This window comes from Falco naumanni, chromosome 1 (assembly GCF_017639655.2).
Source record: "Falco naumanni isolate bFalNau1 chromosome 1, bFalNau1.pat, whole genome shotgun sequence".
Lineage (NCBI taxonomy): Eukaryota > Metazoa > Chordata > Aves > Falconiformes > Falconidae > Falco > Falco naumanni.
The window spans coordinates 107,986,138-108,012,190 of NC_054054.1; the positions used below are offsets into that span (position 1 = coordinate 107,986,138).

At 41.4% G+C, this 26,053-nt stretch overlaps 2 protein-coding genes across 2 annotated transcripts in view; one reads left to right on the plus strand and one right to left on the minus strand.

The window, feature by feature from the left end:
• Positions 1–5,606, minus strand: part of SSH2 (slingshot protein phosphatase 2) — a 111,263-nt gene extending 105,657 nt beyond the window's left edge. Inside the window, exon 1 of the mRNA XM_040616836.1 lies at positions 5,400–5,606. Coding sequence (XP_040472770.1) covers positions 5,400–5,462 — 63 coding nt within the window. The 5' untranslated portion in view covers positions 5,463–5,606. The remainder of the gene's footprint in view (positions 1–5,399) is intronic.
• Positions 5,607–10,754: 5,148 nt separating this feature from the next.
• EFCAB5 (EF-hand calcium binding domain 5) overlaps positions 10,755–26,053 on the plus strand; it is a 36,342-nt gene continuing 21,043 nt past the window's right edge. Inside the window, exons 1-6 of the mRNA XM_040616868.1 lie at positions 10,755–11,111; positions 14,070–14,645; positions 18,884–19,040; positions 19,734–19,797; positions 21,595–21,665; positions 25,276–25,431. Coding sequence (XP_040472802.1) covers positions 14,080–14,645; positions 18,884–19,040; positions 19,734–19,797; positions 21,595–21,665; positions 25,276–25,431 — 1,014 coding nt within the window. The 5' untranslated portion in view covers positions 10,755–11,111; positions 14,070–14,079. The remainder of the gene's footprint in view (positions 11,112–14,069; positions 14,646–18,883; positions 19,041–19,733; positions 19,798–21,594; positions 21,666–25,275; positions 25,432–26,053) is intronic.

Below are 26,053 nucleotides of genomic sequence, written 5' to 3' on the forward strand. Positions count from 1 at the left end.
TAGTAGAGCCTAGTATGTGTATATACAACGGACAACAAGTCTTCAGGAAAAGGATTAAGTCTTTTGTCACCAAGCAGCTTCAGTTTAACCAGCACACTGCTTTAGTAAGAGGGAAGTCTCGCCACCTAACAATGCACCTGCACATACAAAAATGTTCTGCAATGCAAGAGCCTAGTCTTGTACAGCTGGATAGAAACCTTAAACTTCTAACAATACAGCATCACACTCAACATGAGGCAGAGACCCCCTGTTTTTCTTGCAGAGCTTTCAACAGATGTAGAAGTTTGAAAGATGGGAGGACATTACAAATCACCTCACTAATACATTTTTGGTTTATAGCCCAAATGGTGAGATCTGGCAACACAGGAAATTGAGGGATCTGTAAGGCACTAGGAGAAGTTCGCTCAAAGCAGGAATCAGCACATTTCTCTGGTCCACTGCCTTTGAAAACTGCAGGTTTTAGAATGAGCTGTGGCTATACCCAAAAAACATGAGTTGAGGAAAACCAAATAACAGATGATAGCATCTTTAAGTATTACACATTTCTAACTCTACTTATTATTTCATATGAAGCTTCTGTTCTCCTAGTTGCCTCCAAAACTCAACTCTCCACAACCTTATACAAGCAGCAGCTATCAAGATCTTCAATAATTAACACGCCCCGCACCCCCCCCCCCCCAAAAAAAAAAACAAAAACACACCAACAGGGGGGAGTGGGGGGGGAAGTACAAGAAGTTCTACATGAGAGAGACCGGACTTATCAATTATTAAGTCAACTTAGAATTACCACACTGTTTAATAGCAATTGCAGGACCAAGGGTAGAGAAATGTTATATTTAGCTTCCCCATAAATAAGTGGGAAAATATTTCCTGTATGTTCCACCATCAAGGAGCTCTTAAGCAAAACATGACAGAGACTCCTAAACACATTTGCAGGACGCTGCTTCCTGCTCGAGCTGTTCTCCTGGGATTAAGGAGGGGAAGTCAAATGGCTCAGGTTTTCATTTACTTTAAACTTTGTTTTTTTAAAAAAACAGGCATTTTAAAACAATATATACAGCATATCCTCTCTTTCTGGGTCAGTCACTCCCTTCCAATAAAAGCATATTGTCTCCCCGAGGGTAGGGAAGACAAGTGAACTGCGAGAACAGTCAGGGCCAGATTGCCTGCCCAGCTTCTCCACTTCTCAGGGAAGAGATCTAATAGACAAAGGAAAAACAGCACTTAAAAATTGCAGTTTGGTGTTGGGGTTTTTTATAACTCTGCATAGAAAAAAAATTAAAAGAACAAGTTTCAATAGATTATTTGCAAACACAGATAATTATCAAAAGTATTCTGGAAAGCTACAGAGTATTAGAGCAGTTTTCCATTGCTCCCATCATCATGATGACTGATTCAACCCTATCCTGGTGACAGTTACCCAACAACTTCCAGGGCCTTAGATAACAAAGCTCACAAAGGATTTTGAGGCAGGCACCTTTTACTAGCTGTCCTCTGCTTTAGCTAAAATTCTTTCTTGCAGCTTGTCCCTAGATCTGACAACGTGGTTGTGGTGCCCACACTTTGCTATGGAGGGAGCGATAGAGATATTCCATGTTTGTCAGACGGCACAAGACACCCGCAGTTTAACACCAACAGTAAATTGGGAGATGGTCCATTGCTTAGAGATACAAGGAGCAAAAGTAACTTAAAACTGATAAGTAAACAAGGACAGTATTAACAACTGCCTCTATCAACAATGCATGCAAACTAACAGCCCAAGCAAGATAATCCAAATATAGTATTTTAAAAGGAAGTAAGTTAACAACAGTGAGTAACCTTTTTTTTTAAATTTAACCCCCAAAGCAAAGGATATAACAAGTTAAAATCATTCACATTTCTGTTTACTATCTCACAGTTCTCAAGAAAGAACCCAAAGAAAATATGCTTTCCTTTTTTTCCCCCCACTGAAATGAAGATGCTAGAAGGGAAGGACAGGAAAGCCTACCACTTGACAAGATACTGTCCTGCAAGACAGGAAATATGGCACAGATAAAGAGAAGCAGGGTCAAAGAATGCGGGGTATGAAGGGGGAAAAAAAAAAAAAAAAGGCAACAAGCTAGATTTTTAAGTTGCCCTCACAAAGTTCTGACTGCACATCTGAGCAGCACTTGTGAACATGGTGGTTTTATTTCACTGCTTTTGCTCGTGATGGGACTACTGTGCCCACCTGGTTTAACGCAGGTGCATGCTTCCAGGGCTCTTCCCTCACTTTGACTCAAGCCCTCCACCTCCCAACAAAACCTTCTTTGAGCAATGAGAGGGAGAACACCTGCCCCCCCTCGACTTCCCTCAAACACACACAGGAAGAGAGGGGGAAAGAAGAAAAAAAAAGAAAAAGGAAATCTTATTTTGTGTTACAAGGTAAACAAAGGCCTCAATGAGCACCAGGCAGCCCCACTTCTGCTCACGGTATGTTTACATTTTACTGTAGTACAGTCCTGCCTTCAACCATCGTCTGCTAACAGAGCACCTCAGAAGACAACTGTTCTGCTGTACAGAAGGGAGGACTGCAGTCTTATTTCTCAGAGTGGCTGCACAACCAAAGGCCTAAAACAGACAGAAGAAGTCTGGACAGACAATTAAGAGAATTTTACAAGTCATCAAGCAACCAGAGGGCTGTAAATGTATAATCAACACTTTGCATGAACTACCTTGAAATGAATGCTCATGAGATGCTCTATGCAATGAGAACAAGATAAAAACCTATAAATAAAAGCCATCCAATTTCAGAGTGATTCAGATCAGCTATTCCCCTGAATCCGTAAGAGCCAATTATAACTGTTTATAGGGCATACTTAATGTAAAAATTCAGTTTGAGGACATTGATTTCACCCTTTCTCCTTGTCTGAGAAGTTTATCTCTAAAGCAAAAAGACATCAAGCAATTTGAGAATCCATTTCTGTCCCCAAAATTCTTAGTGACCTGGAAACAGAATTAGACATAGCCATATGCTTGCACACAGACATGTTTCTTCCTTGCCCACAAGCTGGAACAGTAAAGTTCCAACAGTTACCAGAATCTTTGTTCAGAAACAGCAGGCTTTCACTCAGCAAGTTAGACCCTTATACTACTCATAAAAATAATTTCAGCAAGGTAAGCTTTCTTTTAAAGAGATAACTTGGGGAGAGAGTTATCTGTCCATATAGAAGGAAGCTACCATCGGTTTACAACAAATTGGTTGAAACAATTCCACTTAAACCGAAAGAATCAAGTCATCCTGCTGAAGTCAACAAGGACCTGTAAGGATGGTAAGCATATGGTCTCACTGGACCAAAGCAAAAAGGTGACTGTCCCATTCACAAGTTGTTAGCAGCCTAGGCAGGATCATCATCTGAAACAACACCAGAAGTTTTGGTTAAGAAACAACAATTTTGTGACATTGAAGAAGAGGAACACACAGAGGCTCAACAAAATGCTGGCAGAAGGCTGGAGAAATAACCAACCCTAGCTATGTAAGGAGAGGCTAAAAGGGCACTCAAAACCCTCAAGTGCGGTTAGGGAGTTAAAAGAGGAAATGCAGAAGTACTCAAACAATAGCAGTTAAGGACAGAATGTGGTAAATATCTTTCCCACTTTAGACTGCAAGAAAAGTCTGAGAAAGTAGAAGTAATTATGAGAACCAAAACCAGGCCAGGAGAAGTCACGCATTTATTTCTGCATAGGGCACCGCAGAGTTACAAAGACCACTGGTACAGAACAAACCTCAATACTATGAGGAGGAGAATATAGATGAATATACCAAAAATTGCTTTTTCTGGATTTATCAGGCTCTGGAAGGAGTTGTTTTTATATTTGAAAACTAAGTATTGCTTTAAAATCAGTACAGTTTCAATTTATATCATTAGCTGGGAAACAGCCTGGCTGTTCCAGACAGGAAAGCCTCATAGAACTCAACTGATTGTCCATATATATCAAATATTTAATAAAGGAAGGGGCTGTGCATCCAAGTGGGAGGAAGAAGAAAGATGCCAAGGGAGACCTACCTATTCTCACAAGATGTCATAAATGCAAGAAATATATGGGAAAAGGAACAGTGGAAAGGGTAAATAAGTCAAAAGGGGGAAGCCACCTCTGAAGTAATACAGCATATTAATATTTACAGTAGAGAAATATAAGTGAAATTAATCTGTGCTGCTAAATAAACACAGCTTAGGAGAGACACTGGAATGAAAGAGGGGAGAAAAAAATAAAAAAAGTGTTCTGACAGCTAAAATGCTGTCAGGGCAGGCAGGACCTGTCAAGTGGCTGATCTAGTTTCAGAAGAGGTTACCTAATACAACAAGAAATATTTTCAGAGCGGTTGTCTTTTTCATCCCCCCTCATGAGGGAAGCAACTGGGATCCCAACTCTTTATCGCCCCAAACATTTGCAAACCAGACATAACACCAGTGTGATAATGCATGAAGGTTGGGGTTTTTTGAAGAAAAAAGGTGGGAACTAAGCATACAGAAAGCAAAAGGAAGCTCACTGTTTTCACCCTCATCTTTAGTTCCACATAACCACTAAGAAGCGGTTGAAGGGGTTAAGATTTTATATTCAGAAGTACTGTAACAACAGCTCGTCCCAAGTTTAAAGAGCAGGGAGGCAAGAAGGCTGTGACAGCGCCGAGTACATCTGCTCATTCCCCACATCTCATCCAGGGACCTGGCTGCTCCGTGCCTGTCCTGGGCTTGGCACAGCCTCTTGAAGACTCTATGTAACATTCAAAAAAAAAAAAAATAGGGGGGGGAGGTGTGGAAAAAAAAAACAAACCCAAACCATAAATCTTAGCTCTTCGCAAAGGAAGAGCCACGTACTGGAGATACCCAGAGGGGGCTGTCAGACCGGATCACCTCAGAGGAGCCGCAGCCCGCGCAGTGTCAGCTCGCGTCCACGCGCGCTTCCCGCCTCTCCCCTCCGCACACAATGACAACAAAATCGCGCCCGGCTGCTCCGCTCGGGCAGCTCCGCACCGCAGGGCGGGCAGCGGCGGCCCCGCACCGCGGCCGGGGCTCGGGGCCGGCCCCCACCCGCGCCCCGAGGGAGCCGGCGGCGCAGAGCCCCTCCGCGCCCTGAGGGTGGGCAGCGCCCAGACCCGCCGGCTGCCCTGTCCCGGGCCGGGCCTGCCCCGCGACCCCCGCCCGCCACCAGGCCACGGCGAGGAGAGGGCCCCGCGGGGGTGGTGGGGGCCGCTGCCACCGCCCGCCCGGTGCTGTCAGGGCCCGGCGACCGGGGGGAAGGAGGTTGTTGGGGGGGGGGGGGGGGGGGGCGCGAGCGGTCTGGCGCGCGCATGCGCACCGCGCGTGCCGGACCCTAACGGCCACCAACCGCCGCGCTCCCCTCAGCGCCGGGCGGGCGGCAGGCGCGGGCGAACTCACCGAGGCGCAGGGGCTGGAGGTGGCGCTGGGGGTAGGCGAGCGCTGCACCGTGACCAGAGCCATCGAGGCGCGGCGGGGCCCCCCGTCCGGCCGGCGGAGGGCCCTACTCCATGGCGAGTGCCGCCGGCGGGAGGGCGGGGAGGGGAGCGGAGGTGGCCCGGCGCCGGCCGCAGGGGGCAGCAGCTCCACGCGCGCCAACGGCCTCTCGCCGACTGAGGCGCGCTGGGGCTGGGCCGGCCGGGCACAATAAGGCGCCAGGGCGCATGCGCCACCTGTCAGCGCCGCGCCGCCCCCGGGCCGTGCCGCCGCCTTAACCCCTGCCGCGCCGGCGGGCCCCGCGCTGCCCGCGGCCGCTGAAGGGGATCCGGCCTCTGAGGGGAGTCCGGCCTCTGAGGGGGATCCGACCTTTGGCGGGCGCCCGGCCTCTGAGGGGGGTCCGGCCTCTGAGGGGAATCCGACTTCTGAGGGGGATCCGACCTCTGAGGTGGGCCTGGTCTCTGAGAGGTCTCATCGTTCCCCCTCGGCCCCAGCGATGGCGTTGGGTAGTGTGTGCCGGCTTGGCTGCGGCCACCCTGAAGGCGCCTGCTGGCAGAGCGCTCTGGTGTGCCAAAGTGAGGGGGTTTTGGAGCCCCATCCCTCTGGAGCCCTAACGGAGTGCATGGCGCCGTACTTGGTGGAAATTGGCCTTAATGCTCTCACACCGCAGCTTTTCCCTGGATTAGGGAGTGACAGTAACTCCTTCTGTAATGAAAACACCGTATAACACCTTTATACATCAATGCGCAAGCCCAAACACCGAAAAAATAGTCTAATAAGGATACATGATATTTTAAGCGCTCAAACATCCCCAGAATGTGGTACTGCCTGTCAGTTTGGGTTCTGAGACAAAGATCAAACACTGTAAGGCTTCATTTGTTTTGCCCTTTCAGCCTGGTGCCCCTGAATTCGTGGGAATGTTGGCAAGGAGGTAACTGGGATCGAGAGTCGTCTTGGGCATCTAACGACAACACTATACATGATAGACAGAAGCCATTCTAAATATTAAACAAAGCAAACTCTTCTTTGTCAAGAGTGTGTGTTAACCCATAGATTCCTTTTAAGCACATGGTTCATACTGCTTTAATCTGCTCCTCAGATTGGCAGGGCTGTCCAGGACTAACCCCTATAAATCTAAGCACCGGAGAAGCCACATGGTAGCTCCGTAGGTTCTGTCCCAGCGCCCTGCAGTTAAAAATACTCAGCAGGGAGGCTCTGGTGGTTGGGCTTCACTGCAATGGAAGTCAGGCTCGCCAAGGAGGCATTTTGCCTCCTGGTGGACAAGAGAGGATGAAGGACAGGTTCCCTACAACTGGACTAAAGTCGAGTTTACAGACTGAACTGCATAGCAAGGCAGGATCTTGAACGTGAAAGAGTCTGAAAGAGCCCCCAATAGGATTCAAGCGCATGGGGAGAATAAGGAAAACCCATAGGTAAACAAAGAGTCATTGTCCTGACTTTTGCAGCCATCATGTTGTTATTTTGAAACACAACATTTATGGAAAGTGTGCTTGCAGCGCACTCTGATTTATGGCACAGAGGTCAAGAAAATGCCTTCCAGACTGCTTTGAAATTAATACCCCCCAAGTTCTGAACATTCCCAATAAAACAGTATCTTTCTGAGCAGCCACTTGTCCAGTCCCTCCCTGCCATTTATGTGTTAAATGCTTTGTCCTTTCTGTGGGCAAATCTACAATACAGATGTGGATTTCGTGTGTCTGTACAGTAGGTGTAGATTGGCAAAGACTATCGCAAATACATACATCCTTTTGCCATTATAGATAAAGCAAGCTGCAAGTCTGGGGAGCAAAAGGACTGTTTTGTGCTTGTGGGTTGCGTGTACCAGGTATTTTCACACTTTCTAATGACATAGCTAGACCAGTAAAGCTGTTAGGTGTAGCTACTGAAAAAAGCTCTGTCTGTGGTTTCAACAGAACTTCTTTCCTATCAGTGTTTGCCACTTATTCCACCTATACAACTAAAATGCATAAAGTATATTTTTCAGACCATATTAGTCACCTTTGTATTTAGTGTGTACCCAGTTTAGGAAAGAACAGAATAAAAGGTTAAATAAAATTGGCATGGATCAGCAATATAATAGAGCACATGGGAACCTTCTTATTTTCAATAACTTCAAAGATTATTTAGGTTTTCTGCTATATTCATTGAAGTAGCTTTTTGTGTTATTTTACTCAAACATGGCATTTGTTCCCTTATCTACTTTTTTTCTGTCTGACTTTCTGTGAAACTAAAAAAGTGCTTTATCTCCTGGCAAAGCACTTCTTTTTTTCAGGTAAAAGTGGTCCTGCATCACTTAGTAGTCCCTTGGAGAAGGTTTTGGGAATGTAAAAAGTGTGGACTGCAGAAGCTTAGCGGAAAGAGATATGAGGCCATGCTGCTGTAAAGCTTTTGCCATGATTTTCACTGGAGGCAAGAGTCACATTTGAGGATGGGAAAGTCCTTTCTTCTCTGGCATATGACAGGAATCATAATGCTATTCACCTTTCTCTAAAGTATAATATCTAGGGTGTTGGTTTGTTTCAAGCAAATGTATTCCTGCAAATATAGGACTGCTTCAAGGCATGTAGCTTCTGTTCAGATACATCAGCATTGATAGAGAGGATAGGTGGAAGACTACAAGTTCCCAGAGTGTTCTCAGAGTATTCTAGCAGTTCCCTCACCTGGACTGCTGTGTCGTTCTGGATTTTGAGCAACAGTCGTGCAGGGATTACTGTCAAGAAACGTTTATTTAAGCCAGTTTCCAAAATAGACTTTTGTGTATTTTTCATATATCCTGTAGCTCTTCCAAGTTTTTGAACATCAAACATCCATTTACCGCATGTAAATAATGGAGTTGCTATCTACAGTTAGCTAAAGGTCCAACATATCAGTTATTAAGTACAATAGTCATAGATTACAATGGTTCTCCAAGCCATTAGAAAGGTGTAATTTGCATGTGCAATGTTTTTTAGCAGCAGAATTTAACTGTGGTGGAGGAAGCTATAAGGCAGATGTATTCTGATTGAAAAGATCTATTAGAGGGCAGCCTGTGGTCACAGCATCATAGCTGGTACAAAAAAGAGGCTGGAAGCCTGTGGCCTTATTCTTCCCTGTGCTGAAAGGACTGTGGTCAGCACCTGCAGCTTTAGCCCAATATATCATTTAAGGGATGTGAAGCTATACATGAGCTGGTTTGGTACACATTTCCAAAATTGACTATTTTCTTGAATCCACTGCAAACATTTCCCTGGCTAACACAACTTATTATTACTACATGTCAGGGCTTTGCATAATCTTGGCATCAGCTGCAAAAGGCAACAGAGTGCTCCCAAAATGTATCTTACACAGAAAAAAGATAGAAGAGGCAATTCCAGCAAAACATCTGTGATGACATATTCAGCCCATTATTTTGTCAACAGTGCAAGTATTTGATGGCATAATAAAAGGATACACTTTGCTTAGCAAAAACATTAAGGGATAACAGCCAAGTTAAATAGGGTGCGATTAAAGGTTTGCTTAACCCACGGGATTCCACTTCCAGAAAAATAAAAATAGAGCCATTTTGGTCCTTCCTTCCAAGTTCTATTTGTATGGTCTTGTTTTGGGATTAAGAAAACACTTTAAGAAAAGGGAAAGTATTTTTTTAATTTATATTTCATACTAAAAAAAGAAAGAGGTTTTGTGAGCTAATCGTAATGGCAACAGAATACTGATTTGCAAAGGGGAAAAATCAAGCCCACCTGGGAATAGAGATAACGGGAGTTAATCATGTGCAAACTGCTTTGAGGAAAAAAGTGCACAATCCAGTTGAAAGCTTCTTTTTAAATCATTCCTGTGCACTAATTTTCTGCTTCATTTTATTGACATAATTGATGCCATACCTCAACAGATCTTGGAAATACACTCTAATGAGCATATCTCCTTCTGATACATGGGGGTTTTTTCAAATAAATAGCAAAGAAATGATAATTTATTACAGTGTATTTTTCACAGAAAAGTTCACTTATATGTGTTTTGTGGGTTTTTTGGTGCTATGTTTCCTCTCTGCAAGCAAATACTGCACTCTAAAATCATCAGTATTGTAGTGTCTACAGCATATTACTACACTGGTAAGCTTGACATTCCAGTGGTATTTGAGATGTCCAGAAGTAACATTTTTTCAGAGAGACAGTTAGCACAGATGGCCAAAGGTACCTATAGAAGTTACAATCGTACAGTTTTCTCTGAAATATGTACAGGAATACATAGAGGAAAATAAATCTTGCCAGGTACACCAGGAATTTCTATAGCATCCTACTTTCCAGAAAAGACAGTATAAAAATAAAATAAAAATTGAGGGTTTTGGCTGTCCATTAAAGCACAATTGTTATTGTAATTTCTGAGCAAATTTCCTCCTTGTAAAAAACCTGTATGCAGCATGCACACTTTGAACTTCTATGGCAGGTCTTAAGAACAAAATTAAACCTTTTCTTTAAGGGCAGCACAAATATTGTACTGGTCTTATGTTGGGACTCTGGGTGCGTGTCATTTAGAGCTATTTCCAGTTCCACAGTTTTACAAATTCTTATTTACCTCGGTGTTGTGAGTGCTGTAATAAATAACAAGTGGCTTGATGAAGATGACAAAGAATAGAATTTTTGAGTCTGCCATTGAAACTCCAGAGTCACTAAACTAAAGAACATATGTGACAGTAACTGTATCAGATTTTTGGAAAATTCTGTTATTTGTATTATACCTCCTTTATTTCAAGTTTTGTAACAAGCTCAACCATCCCATAAAGTGGAGACTAATACTTTGCTAGAGGGTAGGGTGCTGTGCAGCTGTTCCAATGACCAGTACTGTAGATAAAGCCACAGTTCAGTTTTCCTGCAGGTAGACAATCCAACAATCGTGCCTTTTCCAGTGCAAAATACACAGAAAGAAATAGCATTAGGTAAAGTTTGTTTTCTGGCATAAATTGCCATAAATTTCTCACTTGGAAGTCCTGTGTAACACTGAGGAAGTCACTGAACAGGCACTTGATTTACATTAATGTAAATGGGTGCAGAATGGCTGTCTTAGATGTTTTCTTCTTTTCCCTTCTCATTTTCCTGTGTTGTATATTATTCTTCAAGAATATAGGATAAATTATTAACAGTGATTCAATAAATTCCTTTAGATTCAGTCTAACAAAATGGCACTATAAACTGCCCACTTATTAGTGCTGTATGTGCCTTTCCTGCAAGGCTACTTCAAAGTGACACCGTTCTTTACAAGAAAGAGAGCCTGAAAATGTTTAAATTGATTTTGTAATTAATTTCTTTTTCTCTCTCAGATTCTCACATCTGGTTAATACAGTCCTCAGTTCAGCTTGTAACGGACTTGTGACAGTTCTGGACATCGTGAACCTTCAATCTGAAGCTAAACCTCCTGTCACTGGGCACCTGTGGCTTCTCTCTCCGTTTGTGCCCTTAACGTTGCCTGTTGCTATTCCTAGTCTTTTTTGTTTTATTTTATTTTCAGTCCTGTGATGCAATGATCTAAGTTCAGTACAGAAGAGTCTGTTGGGCTGCCAAAGCCAAAAGACAACCTACAGCAATTCTGAGTCTTGGAAGAGACATAGCAACCTTTGGGATTATTGCTTAGCAACTGCAAACACACAAGAGGAGTAAAACTCACAGCCTGACTCCACAGCAGGTCTGAGAAATACCTAATTCACTTTAGATTTTTAATGGTTGAGAACAGATGGGCATATTAAATTCCTGTTCATTTGCAAAGCCACTTTGAAAGCAGGAAGAGTAAGATCTATTTTGATACCTGCTCCAAAGGTAAGAAAAACAATTCTTCAAAGCTTCAGAAAGCAAAAGATAAAGTCTTTTTAAATTTTAATTGTGTTGACAAGGAGACCATGTATGAAAAGGGTATTGGGCTGTTTGTGATTGGCGAGATAAATATGCTTTATGAAGCACATTAGGGGAAGGCAAAACTATTTCTGAGCAATAGAGCACCAAAGAGATGGACTCTGGTTTTGAAAATACTTTTGTAACTCAAACATCTCCAAAATATTTACCTAGACAAACTTCAGTCTTTCCTGGCCCTATCCCACCCATCAAAATTCCCTAACAGGATAACAATGAAACTATAAAAATCTTATTTATGAGCAGATTTGGGTTTTGACAGAAAATGGAGAGGTAATCTTTTTGTACCTGCAGGGATTCCAGCAAGAATATTTCTCTCACAGAGAAGGAGCCAGGAAAGTGGCATCCTACTAAATAATGAAAAGCTTACCTTGACTTCAGCTTGAACAAAGGCTTACAGGAAACTTTATATCACATTTCAAATTTCCTGGGTGTTTCTAAAGCTTCTCTCTGTGCACCATGCTTGCTTTCATTTGGACAATCAAGCCTGTGCTTGGGAATGCAGGTCATGAGAGCTTTATATATTATGGGCCAAATTCTCAACTAATGTAAATCAGCACTGAAGTTTATGAGCCCATGATGTCTTATACAAACTGGAGGTGTATCCCTGTAATCCTCAACAAAGTCCAAGTTTCCAGGCTTGATTCTAGCACTCCTTTGTATAAGTTATGTGCTGTTTGTATGTTCTTCCATACCCTCTTCTTTATTGGACCTGCATTAAAGCAGTGGGCACAGTTAGTGGGCATAGTTCTTTACACTCTCCTTCTATTCTTAAAGTTAGGCAAATGCCATGGAATCAAAATTGAAGGGTCACGCTTGGTTGTTTTTTGTTTTTTCAGAGACATAGAGATACTTTGTAAACATTTACTAATCCTCAAAATCATCCTAACAAACGGTTGAGAGCAGTGTAGAAAATACATTCGTCATCATTCATTATCAGCTACCTCATAAAAAAGAGTGCAGTTGTGACTTTAACATTGCACAGAAACTGCAGAGCGGTTTCGTAAAGGATGTTAAAAAATAACATAAGTATTTGAAACTGCAAGAACAGTTTATTTTGGCACAACAAAACCAGCTGATTTGGAATGTGACCAGAACATTTGGTTAACACCCTGCTTGGAATCAGAAGGAGTCTGGTTTTACAGCTTATTGAAAGAAGCTCACCTAAGCAAGGAACAATTTGACAGGGTTGACAGGTTTCCCTTTCTACCATTATAAATCTGGACTCCTTTACAGCTTATGTCCTTCGGTGGCAAAACCAGCTACTACCTTAAAACCCTTCTTGTGAATCAGGCAGGCAGCTTGATCCATAAATCCATCTCACTCCCCAGCAGGTAATCATCTTTGAAAACAAATTACCACAAGATGCCAACAAGCCCATCAAGAAAACAGACATAGAAATTTAGTGCTGTGAAGCATCCTACCTATCCAAACAGTTTTTGGGCTCAAACAATGGTTATGAACCAGAAGGTCAACATACTAGTAATTACATTTGTGTGCCAGGAGAGCTGTGGATCACGTTTATGTATTTCCTGGAATGCTGAACTCTCTTCAGAATAGCTACAAATGCTTAAACATGAAGAGCAAAACATATCAAAAGCAACAGTATTGCTATGGATACTGAAAGGCCTTAGCGAAAAGCACTTTTAAAGAAGAGCTTGAAAAGGATAGTGTGGCAGCAAGTTCAGAGTGGAGTTTCATCTTTGATTTGGAAAGGTGCTAGGCTCTCTCTATTAGTATCCCCCTGTCTTTGCTGTTGTTTAACATTGAGCTGGTTTTTTGCAACATGCTGGTGATTTTTCATGCTTTGAATAAAGTAGTTAAGCAACATTCTGCTGCATTCGGTATGTGTAAGTCCCATTACAGATGCCAACTTGTGTGTGGACACATACAGCAATAGTTTTCAAACTGTGCCTTGTGAACAACTCAGTTTCTTCCTGATATTTCACAGAGTGAACATTTTGAGAAGAAAACAGTGGAGTTTGGGAAATTGTAAAGGCAACTCTCTGTAGGTCTGCCTTTTACAAAATAATCTACAAGATTAAGTGCTTGTGAACAGCTTAATTACAGAGTTCACAATATAGTTTCCCTTTCTGTAGGAGCTCTGCTGACCCATACAGCCCTGTCTTGTTACCTTAACAAAATATCCAGAGGAAAAAATAGTTGCCAAAGTTGAAATTAAGGAGTCTATGGGACAAGCTTCCTCATTGTTTTTCACAGCTACAGAAAAGATAAAGCAGAAGGCAGCATGTAGAGAAATCTTGCTCCTAGGCAACTGGTATTTCCATTACTTGCTTCCTTTGTCTCATATCCACTGGATTTCCTGGAGGCATGGAATGGGACCTAAATGGAAATAATGATACTAAGGGTAAGAGAAATCCACTGGTTAGAACTGGGGGACAAGACTTCCGAGCACTGTTCACTGCTTTGTTTCTGAGTCTGAAATGATCTGGAATTAATCACTTCTCTTCTGTGTCTCAGTTTCTTCTCCCGTAAGAAAGGAACACACTTAGTTGCTCTGTCTCCAAGGGCTGTTGTGATACATAATTAATCTTAATAAATCATTTACTGACCTTTGAAGTAAAGGGGCTGTGTTTATTTAAGAGTATGAAGCAGCGGTAACAAAATAAAAAAGGATTAAAAGTATATTACTTAATCCCTAACAATAGACTTTCTTCCTGTGTCATCAGCTAGGAACTGGTGTAATATAACATGATGCTTTTGTTCTGTGTCACAGTGATTGAAGTATGGCTGCTCAGCCAGAAGCAACAGCCCAAACTGCAGGTCTAAAACATCCCAGACTCAGAGGTAAGGATATGACTGCCACAGAAATGAAGAGAAATCAGGGAAATGATGAGCTGCCATGTCTTAGCAATTATGCTCTGTGGAAAGAGTGTTTTTATGAGAAGGTACAGCAGAGGTGTCTGAGTCTGCAGGAGAAAAAGGTGAAGATGATTCGTGCACAAAAGGCAAGAGAGGAAAAGATAAAGAGGAGAGAACCCTGTGACTGGCTGTTCAAAGAGTGGTTCAGTGAAGTGAAAGAGTCACTAGATACTCGCATCTATTTGCTCGACAAACTCCTACCTACATTAATTCCAGGAATGGAAAAACTGTTAATGGAAGTGGAAAGAAGGAATGTGCTTTCACCAGACAAAGAACCAACCAAATTTAACCCCATTAATTTCCTTGGAGAATATCTGATGAGACACAACCCTCAGTATAGTATTTCCAGAAAACCAGGCCCATACCTGAGAGGAATGAAGATGCTGACAGAGGAACTAAAAACTAAGATGCCAGGTACAACATCAGAGAGGTAAGAGAGTTGAATGTGTCTGGTCACAAGACCAGAGCTGGTGTCTTGGTGTCTGTTTTACAAAAGGAATGATGTGACTGCAGCCTGGCTGGTAAAGTCAAACACAATGAACCTGTCGAGTACAGGGTGAGATGGTTGTTGTTTCTTATAAAAACTTGAGAAGCAGGACAAATGACAGAACATGTCACACAAATGAAACACTGGTTATTCCTGTTTAAGGCAATATTCTGTCCTTTGCAAGTATATAACTCCTGTTTAGACTCTATCTTAATTACATATGTGGAACTGCTTTCAAGCTGGTCTAGGTTAGTGACAGCAGTTCTTTAGGACAGGTATTAGTATCAAAATTTCTTCTATATTCTTCCAAACATAATAAAAAGATAACCTTTTTTTCCTCCTTCAGGCTGATTACTCTTGACGAAACCAACAACAATATTGTCCTGGCACACTGTAGAAACTCTCTCCTGAGATTTTTACTTAGGCTTTCCTTTCAGATTCTTTTTTTCCTTTAAAGTAGGAACTGTCCTGTATTTTATTACATTGTTATTTCTGGAGTGTATTCTAGGCTGCTTGCTTTTCCGATATTTAATGAATATTGGAAGAGGATTCCATGATATCTTACAATATGCTAAGGTTAGAACGTGAGTGCATTAGATGAACAATAATGCTTTCATTTTCATCGCTCTATTCAAAAAAATAGAGAGGTGAACATTTGTGTTTATAGATTACGCAGAGGTGATTGTGAATAATGTAAAAATAACTCATTCGCTACTAGATCACTTTATTCTGTGTGTTTGTAGAATAATGGCTTTTATTTCAATGGCTGTCTCTTCTATTTGCATAAATAGTATATACAGCTTGAATATTGGTTTCAGGGTTTCGGTGTCAGGAATTAGGGAAGTAAAATGTTGACATGTCTTATGCATAAACTCTAAATGAAGATAATTGACGTTCCCAGTATTATAATGAATAAAAGAGTATGTTAAATCTCTCTCTACTGTTCTGAGCTTCTGTCTCTCTACATTTCTAGTCCACATTCTGTTAGTTTATAAGAATGTGCCTTGTGTGAATACAACTAAAGCAGTGTATAAGCGAATTTCATACATTCCCTTACCTTCTTTTTCCCCACAGATAAAAATAATTATAACTGACCTGTGGTCCGTGTGTAAGGGCTCAGCTTTTTTGGTTTTTCTTCATAAGCAGACAACTAGAGCTGGTAAAAGATTTTCAGTTTTATTTTTTAAATGCCAGTCCACTGAAACAAATGAACTAGGAAAACTTCTTTTTCAATGAGCTTTCAAGCAAGCACAGACTGTTCTGAGGGGATGTTTAGGATGTCAGCCTTGCCACACCTTTGTTTTGGGGACTGTCGCACCATGTGTATCTGCTTCACAGAGGGACAGCTGGATGCAGGAAGTTCAGAACCATATCTCATTTTTCTTTTGCAAAATAAATTCAATTTAAATACATAAAATTTCCTGGGGATTTGGGTGTTTTGATTGTTTGGTTTTGGTTTAAGGTGGGTTTTTTTCAGCTAAAATACTCTTAACTTTCCTTGTGAATCAGAGCTTACGTCTGGAGAGGTCAGATTTTCCTGTAGAATGCAAAGTGTTGGCTACCAGTGACGTGTTATCTTGGCCTTGGCTGTGAAGTCCATGTTTACATTTGGAGACAGGTTCTCAATTTGTAGCTATCAGAGCTGATGCAAAGGAAGTGACTATCAAGACTTGTAGAAATAAATAAATCCGTAGACAGCACCGCCGCGGGGGTTTATATAGCCATAGCTGTAGCAGGTTTTGCATATCTGCTGGTGGTAGTATCATGGGATTTGCATTCACAGCAGCTCAGGATTTACATATTTGTGATGGCTGTATTGTGGGATTTGCATCAGATTCTTAAACCACAGCATGCTGCACAGAGGATTTTACCAACACCGTGCAGCACAGAGACTTGTAATGCGAGCCGCTGGCTTTCTAAACAGGAAAAAAATGTTACAAGAGAAAGGCCGGTCTGTACTTAAAGTCTCTTATATAAGGACAGAGAGATGGGGAACGCAATTCTGGCCCCAGTGAAACTCCCGAGACCCTTGACATTATCTTCAGGAAACGCAGGATTTCACACGGGTTCCCATCTAAAGCTTACCAGTCTTCAGCGAGCTCTCTCAGGCATCCTCCAGTCTCTCCTTAATTGCCACCTGACTGGGAATCAACACATGCAGGAGAACAGATGGGAGAAATTCCTTATCCAAATGGACTGCTACCTGAAAGAGACTTTATTTGTCCAGGGATGGTAGTTCTTCAGTCTGAGTCACCCATCCTTGTGTGGGTGTTAGGCGGCTGTCTTCCTGAAGAAACATGTTTCATTCTGCAGGGAGAAGTCACCCTCACTGCCATCTCATCTTTTCTGGAAATGTCTAATACTGAAATGAGCTCACTTTGAAATGGGTGCCCAGCACTGTCACAGCCTGTTTTGCTGTTACTGTCTAGAGGGGAAACATTTTGTCCCCCAGGCAGAGGATGCAGTTGCTTGGTGTTCTAGGACCCTAGGAATAAATGCAAAACTGCAGCGCAGTGCAGGCAGCATGGAATGTAACTTGTGCTGAGCACTGCCCAAATTAATCACCAGAGCACTTTGGCAGCTCCTAGCGTGGCCTTAGCTCTGCTTTCAGTTTGCAGACCGCTCCTGAGGAGAAGCTGCATCTAGAAATTGCCTGGTTTTCTCTTTCTGTCTAGCATACACTGGAGGAAAATCTGTTAGTGCCTTTAGCTTGGTACCTGCTACATACCTCCTCTTTTCTGTACCTGTGAAGGAGTCAAAAGATAGGAAATTGTTTTTCCCTTCCCCTGCTATCAAAGTGCCAGAGACCAAACTGCTCAGCAGGCACTTGTGAATGCCCATGACTGATTAAGAAACCCATTTATTCATTAAGAAACCTCTTTGATAAGTAGCTCTGAAGAACAAGTACCTAGTGATAGAATTGTGATCAAAGTGTATTGCTGTAACATGTTAAACAGGCCTTTCTATTAATTAAAGAAAATACATTGTTTTATAATTTCTAGGATGACCCCATAGCAAGAAGAGAGCAGGGACAGGATCAGGCCATCTTCACAATGTGTGAAACACAGAGGGAAGAAGGGAGCAGTTAAAATATAGTTTCTGAACTAGTGTGTTCTCAGGTACAAAAGAGGAGAAATCCCCCTTGCTCTGAGTAGCTATGCAGGGTGTGAGAGCCACCAAGGTGAGCAGGGCAGCTGTCTCAGTGCAGAGATTCCAGCAGCCTCAGTAAGGAGGAACTGTTCTCCCCATATGAACCAATCCTTTGACTTTAAGTATTTTGACCTTCCTAAGGCTTTTTTTCCATTTCATAAATGAACAAAGTCAAAACCAAAGCAGATGAGTTCTATGGGATCAATTTTATTCAGTTCTTCTGTTGTGTGAAATGGAAGATTGGGAAAAATATAGCTGAGTGCTTAAAGAAGCAAAGGAAAAAGAAGAAGAAAGGGAGGTACTTTTAGTCCAAGCTTGCAAACTTGATGTGTTCAAAATGATGGGGAGATTGGTGTATTATCCCTGTCCTAAGGCAGTAAGGACTTTATTGTGTGAGACTGCTTAAGAAATTCTGTTGAACGTTGTTCTTTGCCAGTGAAGTGCTTATGTGAAACGGTACTTAGGCTTTGAGACAAATGCATACTGATGCAATTTTGTTGGTAAATCAAGTGTAGCAAAATTAGTCATCTCTCTTCTTGCTAACATTGAAAGGAAGTTGAAGGATATCTATGCAATAAGTGATTAATGCCATTATAAGTGTGAAGGTAAATTTCATCGCTATTGAACTACACAAACTGGGAGAGCTGTTCAGATGATTTTCCATTAAATGTCTACCATATACTCTATTGAGGCTCTCTCCACATGCACATATCCATACCCAGAGGTTATTTCTTCAGATTCATAGTTACACTAGATTTCAGGAGATGGTACATGTCAGAATATCAATACTCTCATCTCCTTGGAGCTGCCCTCTGAAGACACATATTATTAACATCTAGTCCAATAGTCACACTAGTAATTCTGTGCCTCAAACACCAAGTGTTTCTTTGGAAAAAAATCTGCTTGTACTAGAAGAACAGGAATTTCAGCAAGAAGTTACTTACTTCCCTTTTGTTCTTCAGGCTAGGCTTAATCTATCTTAAATATGTTTATGCTGCTGTCTTTCTAAACCATATTCCTATGTCATATAGGCTGGCCAGGATGAAGGCTGAGGCAAAGAGCAAACGTCACAACAGGGAGCAGGTGGACAATATGAAGTCTCAGGTGAAAGAGATGAGAAAGGAGGCACTGGCAAATCAGTTCAAACAGTGGACAGTGGATGTCAATGGCAGAATACCGGCTGCACTGGTAACTAGGAAAGATCCTTGTTAACACACTGCTATGATTGTTACAGACAGGAGGAAAAGGAAGATTGTGATTGTGCCATGTAGTCTGGGGTGGCAGCATGGAGCACAAGGATTGGTGGTGGCTCTGACATCCCTTAGGGTCAGGGTGCAGGTCATTGCCTACCACTTGTCACCAAGCCCTAATTCCCCACAAGCACATGGAAGGATTGCAATGGACTTCCCACAGAGGTCCTGGGAAGCTAAATGCCCCGTAAGGTACTCAAACACTCCTGAGGTTGTGCATGCATATACCTCATCGCTAGATATCCTTCTCTGCAGCTGGTTATCCCACAGAATCCCCTTAAAAAGGTCCAGGGCAGCCACTCTTGCTCTCCTGTGGTCTCCATTAAATCGTCTTTCTACCCCTGTGACTCATATGAAATGATACTGCAGCTCATAAATGATGAGATTTGCAGCAATTTTAATATATCTTTTGGTACAAACATCTTTCTTACAAGTCACACAACTCCCCTAGAGAATTGTCCTGTGGTTACACACAGCACAATGTATACAAGGTCAACATTTAACAAGGCCACCTATGTGTGGTAGGAAGCATGGCTGGCCCATACAACTGATTATTCCGTATGATTTATTTTAGTAATTGCCTACTGTTGTCTGCGTGAAGCAGGCCTTTGACTATTACCTTGATTTGTAGGTTCAGAGTGCCCTGAGGTCTTTTCTGGATGTCATTGCTTCTGCTCCCACAGATGAGAGAAAAGGTAAGTTTTCAACGTGCCTCCTTTCATTTTATTTCTGTGACCTAAATTCTGATGCAAACTGTGAGCAAACAGCAGACAGATTTGATAATAGAAAAAGAATATCTAAGGGTAATTACACCAGCTAAGGGATGAGCCACAAATCTTCAGGCAGATTGGGAAGAGGCTGAACTACCACGTAGTTCATTAATATGAACTTGAAAAGCATAGAAAGAAGTTTAAAAAATCTTTCAGAGAGATAGAAAGATCAGAGGCAGGCCTTTTCCACTTACATCCTTCATTAGCCAGATATTACCATGTGCTTATCCCTATTTTAAGAATCACTGTAACAACCTCCTCCTTCACCTGCCCTATCAGACAGTGTTTGTCTCATGGGAGTTCTTGGAAATCCCACACAGAGCTTGGCATACTGGGAGGTATGGAGGAAAGGTAGGATCAACAAAGTTAAATTCTGAGTGTTGTTGTCTTTTATGGTTTCAGGGGAAATGCTGAAGCTTGCCTAATGCTCTGTTAAATAGCCCATCTTGTTTAGCCATTCCCTTCACCAGTCCCAGGCATACTAGTGACACACAGCACAAGGGCCTCTGTACTAGGGTGCTTGCCACAGAAAGATTTCCATAATTCCTGTCCACTTTATATAGCTTACACTTGACCTCCCCAAATAATGATAATTGGATAGAGCCAGTAACATTGAAATGGCACCATACAGCCTGCTGCCATCCCTTTACATTGAGAGCCTGTAATGATCATCAATAATAACAAATCTACCCTTGCTGGAAGATGGAATGATAAGCAGGGAACTCCAGAGTGCATTTCTGCTTGCTGCTGGAGTCACCTCTGTCTAGAGCTTGCCCTTGCTCAGCCCTTTCTGTATTACAGAATTGTTCCTCTGAGTAATCATCCTATATTGGCAGTACGTTGGGGGACTGCCAAACACAGCCCTTGTGCTCCTGTGGTGGTTCTCATGTGTGAACAGATACTAAGACGGGAGACTGAGAAGGAAGTTTCTGTCCAGATGCTTGCTCTCCAGATGCTGGAGGTGCTTTATGTCATATTTCACTAATAGTGTGGCTCCATTTCTTTATTTAATTTAATAGCATCCAATATACATTAGCGGAACATCAAATTTGTTTTATAGATTAATAAAGATAATATACAGTTTAGGAATGTCTTAACCAACAAGTGATAAATGCATTCTGTGGTGAATTTTCTCATTACTCCTGATATATTGTAGAAGAAAGAACAGAAAAATAATCCCAACAGAAATAGCATGTCTGTGCTCATTCAGAAATCTATGTAGACATTTGACATATCTTCTCAGTTCCATTACAGCAGCCCAGAAGATAGTTTTGAATATCATCATCAGTAAAAATATTCCCACAGAGCTTCTTGGGAAAATTACTATGATTTGCGGATTCCAGTATTGCAAACCAAGATCCATGTTCACAGAATTTAAAGGCAGTTTTATCTGTCCGTTAAATCAAAAAACATTTATTCCCTCACCTAGTTAGTTATAAGTAGTGTTAAAATCATTGCAGTTTGCCACCAACCTATGTCAAGAATAAATGACCATACAGTTCTGAATAAGTAAGTGCAGATTCTCAGCAGGAGAAATATGTAAGAATCAGATTTAAGTAGCCTCTATATGGTCAGACGCTTCAGCTACTGTGTAGGATAACCTCAAATAAATGTAATGCAACATGAGAAGAAAGTGAATGTAACGTGAGTGTGCAACAAAATGTGTACAATATGCGAAACCACAACTGCTTTCTAAACCTATATCCCTTCATTTTTTAATAGCAATCTATAACAGGAGGCTGGAAATCTTAGACACATTGGAAAAAAAAGTAAACATAGATGAATTCACAGAGGTGAGAAATGCATTAAGAGCATCTGATTCAGAATATGATGTTTATCATGAAGTAGTAACATTTCCCTGGGGACAGCTGAGTAAGTGAAGGGCTTCACTTTTCCAGCATCCCAGCTAACTGTATCAGGACATTTCATGTTCCATCTCTCTATCCATCCTCTGCTGTCACAACGTTTCCATTCTGGCCACCAAGAGACAAGTATTTTGCTTTATTTAGAACTGTAGCCTGTGCTGCTCTGAGAAGTTACTTTTGAAGCAGTGGGTTTTAGGACATCTCTCTTGGTCCCTTTCTACAATGCCAAAGCCCTGAATCAGTTGTGAATTTAGTTTTTGCCTTTACTGCTCAAGGGAGATTTGGTGTTGCAACATAACCAGTAGCTTGAGGTAATAAGTGATGTCCCCAAAGTACTGTTACTTCTGATTAGGTTCTATTAACTATAGGAAAGCCCAACAAGTGATGAACTGGGATGAGAAGCTCTACCATTTTTGCCCCGAACTATTGCTGGCCTGAACCATAACCAAACTGCAACAAGTGTCATAAATCTGCTTGAAGCATAACCAGGCTGAAAAATAGGCAGTTTTAAAATCAAAAGCTGTCATTGAGAAACATCAGAAGTGTGTTTTAACTCACCAACATCAATCAATGTACTTGGAAGTTTCACCCCATTATTCTACTCTTCATCAATTTGAAAACATCCAAATTGGTTCAAACTATATTTACTGAAAAACTTTGCAGGCCAAGACTTTGCCAGCCATTTCTACCTATGACGGAGCTAAATTTTATGGCTGGGTAGTTAAACCTGTGTAAAGGGGTGTTTAGAATAGAAATAATGCCAGACCCTCAACTGCAGCAGTGCTGGTGGGTACTGTTACAATAATTAAAAACAGAGTATAAAGCAGCTGTGCAGAGACTAATTTCAAGAAACCATGTGTGATTTTTGTGCCTTCTTCACTCTCAAGAGACTCACATGTTTGGCATTTTGCACAGAAATGCATTTTTATGATAACTTGTTGAAGGCTTTCTTAAGCATGAAATGAGGTATTTTTAAATTTAACCTCAGAATAACTGCATTTAATTAAGAAAACTATTGTGGCTAATGGGAGCCCAGAGAATTGCCTTTGTCACTGAAATGAAGCATCAATCCATAACCCCTATGGTATATGTACAAGCACTGAATGAATTCATGCTCCATTAGCATTAGAAAAATGTTTCAAAATATATTTTGTATACTCTTTATTTTAACTCAGTTAAAGAGATGACAACAGAGATGAGAAGTGCAAAAGACATGGACTGTCAAGCTCTCTGATTTACCAACCAGTACAATGTTGTTCTTAGAATATATTCTCTGATGCTTTTTCCAGTTGGGTTTTAACTGAATCAAATGATGAGGCTTTCATCATTTCCCTTGGGAACTGCTCCATAATCACAGGCCTTGCTCTCAGGACAGGGCTGCTGCTAATCCTCAGCTACAATTTACCTTTGTTCATCAGTTTGCATCATCCACCAAAACCAGAAAGAGAGATGATCTTTCTCCACACTGGTCTAGGCCCTTTCACATGTGGAAAGCATTGATTTTTAATGGACCTTAAAATTAAATGGTGCTTTCCCTCCCCTTCCCTGAATTCAGTGCAGCTTTGGGTTACTTAAAGGCTGTTAGAAACTCAGTAGAGAGACCTCACACGTTGTTGTTGGGGTTTGAGGGTTTTTTTTTGGACATGCAAAACAGTGGCTGTTGTATTTTTGCATCCTTCGTGACAAGCTCGTGGGGTCTTTTATATTAAAAGCATTTAAATCCCAGACACCAGTCCTTAATAAATTATTTCACAGGCTTTGTACTCTTAACATGCAGAGCCCCCAGCAGTCTGACACAAAGCTATTGACACCAAGAGAAATACATTACCTTTGCAGGGTCAGAATCAGGCTTTAAAGGTGAGATTATTTTTCATGATTACATGTTTTTTCTGCTTACTACATTTTTGTTGAGACCAGTAGAAACAAAAAGCAAAGATCCATTGTTATTGATGGTAGTGTGTTCACAAACTACAGTGAGGTCTCACACTGGATAGCAAGAAGGAGGTGTGCCAGCTTTCTTCTGATGGGTGTCAAAATCTCTTGGTTAATAATAAATAAATGTATGCTTCTTATGTGTACAGTACTTCACACAGTAGAGTGCTTTACACACATCAGCTAAGAAAAGCTAAGACTACGATCGTTTCTCCTGCCCACACAGCTGAACATACGCTTCTAAAAAATGTTCTGTGAAGCTGTTAGACAGCAGTATTAATACACAAGCCTTTGGGTGCGTCATCAAGATGACACTCAAAATAACAAGCTGCTTGTTCAACCTGCCCCCTCCCAACTGCTGTCATTGTTAAGGTTCATCTGTCACAGGGCTCCAGGTTGTAATAGCTCTGAAAAGCTAGTAGATACACGTAGCCCCAGATCTGCCACCTTCTCTCCAATCCACCTACGTGCTCTCTTTTTATGCTGAAATGCAGAAAAACCACACATTGCGTTAGGAGTTCTTTGCCACCAGCCACCCCTCAGGCCATTGGGTGCTGCTTTTCTGCTCTTCCTCTCTTCTCCACTTGTCCCATATATTTGGAAATTATGCAACAGAGACATGAATAATAATAACATGCATTAATATTTCAGTTTGTTCATGCCTGTGCGGCATTTCAACAAGTCCAAGATATTCTAGCACTTCTGTCAGGTAACCATACTCTACAAATGGGATAATGGGAAACATTCAGTGTTTTGGAAATCCCTCCTTTTAACTGTATAGGCTCCCTGTTACTGTGGCTGGCTCCAGAAACCTGCTATAATAATTCAGCACAGGCTTTGGGATTGTGGTTTGTTCTGATGGCCATTATTATTTATGTCATGCACACCACATTTTTAGAACCATATTGCTTTTGCTCATAAAAACCACATGGCTATAAATCCAAAGTGTTAAAGTGTCTCTAAGGCTAGAACTTAAAATAAATTTCAAGTCAGTAGTATTCCCAGTTCAGAGGACTTAGGTGACAGCAGGCTCATTTTCAAAAGGTTCTTTCCTTTTTTTATTATATCCAAACTGGTTCTCTAAACACTAAAATTGTGGGCAATGGTCATTTTGTGGCATGAAAGAGTTGAGTGACTGTCAGTTCTACAAGAACTAATGGCTCAAAATACCTCCTTGGGAGTAAAGTCAAGAATACTTGACTTTTTTTGCTACAGAATTAATTGCTACAGAAAACCATGGAGAACTTACATCCTCCCTGAGATAACCTAGCTTAAGAAATTACATTTCTTAGGAGGGATTCTGGTACAGCATCTCTAAACCACCGAGCATAAGTGACTTTGAGGCCAGGAGAGGAACTGGTCGAGATGCATTTGTGCAGTGCCTAGTTCAGCAGTGTCCCAGGCTTGTTTGGAGAATGTTGCTGCTTCTGAAAGAAAGAACAAACTAGGCAATGTAGCATCCGTGCACCAAGTCTGCATTATGTTAGCAGATCAAACTACAAAGTCCTATATATTTCATTGCATGCAGTAGATTTTTAGGAGTTCAAATAAAAGTGAAAATACTTGAAGAAAACTAACCATTTACACTGCTGCTTTCTCTCCATAGTATGTCCATTCCTACACTGAACATTTTTCAAATGACTTGTTCCAAGAAATCCTGAAGCATCTCTGCCAGTGTGCTGATGACTTCCAAGGAGCAATAAGACATGATATGTGGAGGCAAATGTTTGCTGATCTCTTCCTAGATTGTGATTATGGAAAGGTAGGCAAAGCAGCTCTCAATTTCAATATGGTGATGCTTCCAGATTGGTATTTCTCTGGGGCATCACTTTCTGTTTAGTCTTCATGACTCTAGATACTCTTTGTGCTTACTCAGTGTTATTTCAGAGGACAATAGCTGCTGCATTGTCTTCAAATTCATAGTTCTTAGACACAGAAATAGCCAATAGCCTATAAGCTGATGGCTAATTAGAAACCAAATGACCTAAGCTGATGACTTGGAGCTGAAGTTTGATGATCCTGGAGAAGAAATTAACCACAGTCTTTACTACTTCTGGTCATTACCTGTTCCCACAGCACAGAATGTTTGGGCACTAATTTGTCTATTCAGCCATATTTCAGCAAAGACAATCTGGTATAGATTGACCTTAACAAATGTGCACGTTGCTACAATAGTAACATATATTGCATTAATTTATACCTCTTTAGGGCTTATATCAATAAATCTCATAGTTAAAATTCAAAATGCAAAATAATCTATCTTTACAACCTCCCTGAGAAAAGTACTGTGAACTTCAACCACAGTTTATGGACAGGAAATTAAAATACAGTCAGTTACAGATCTGGAAATGGAACTCAAAAGCTATAATTTGGTTTTCAGCAGC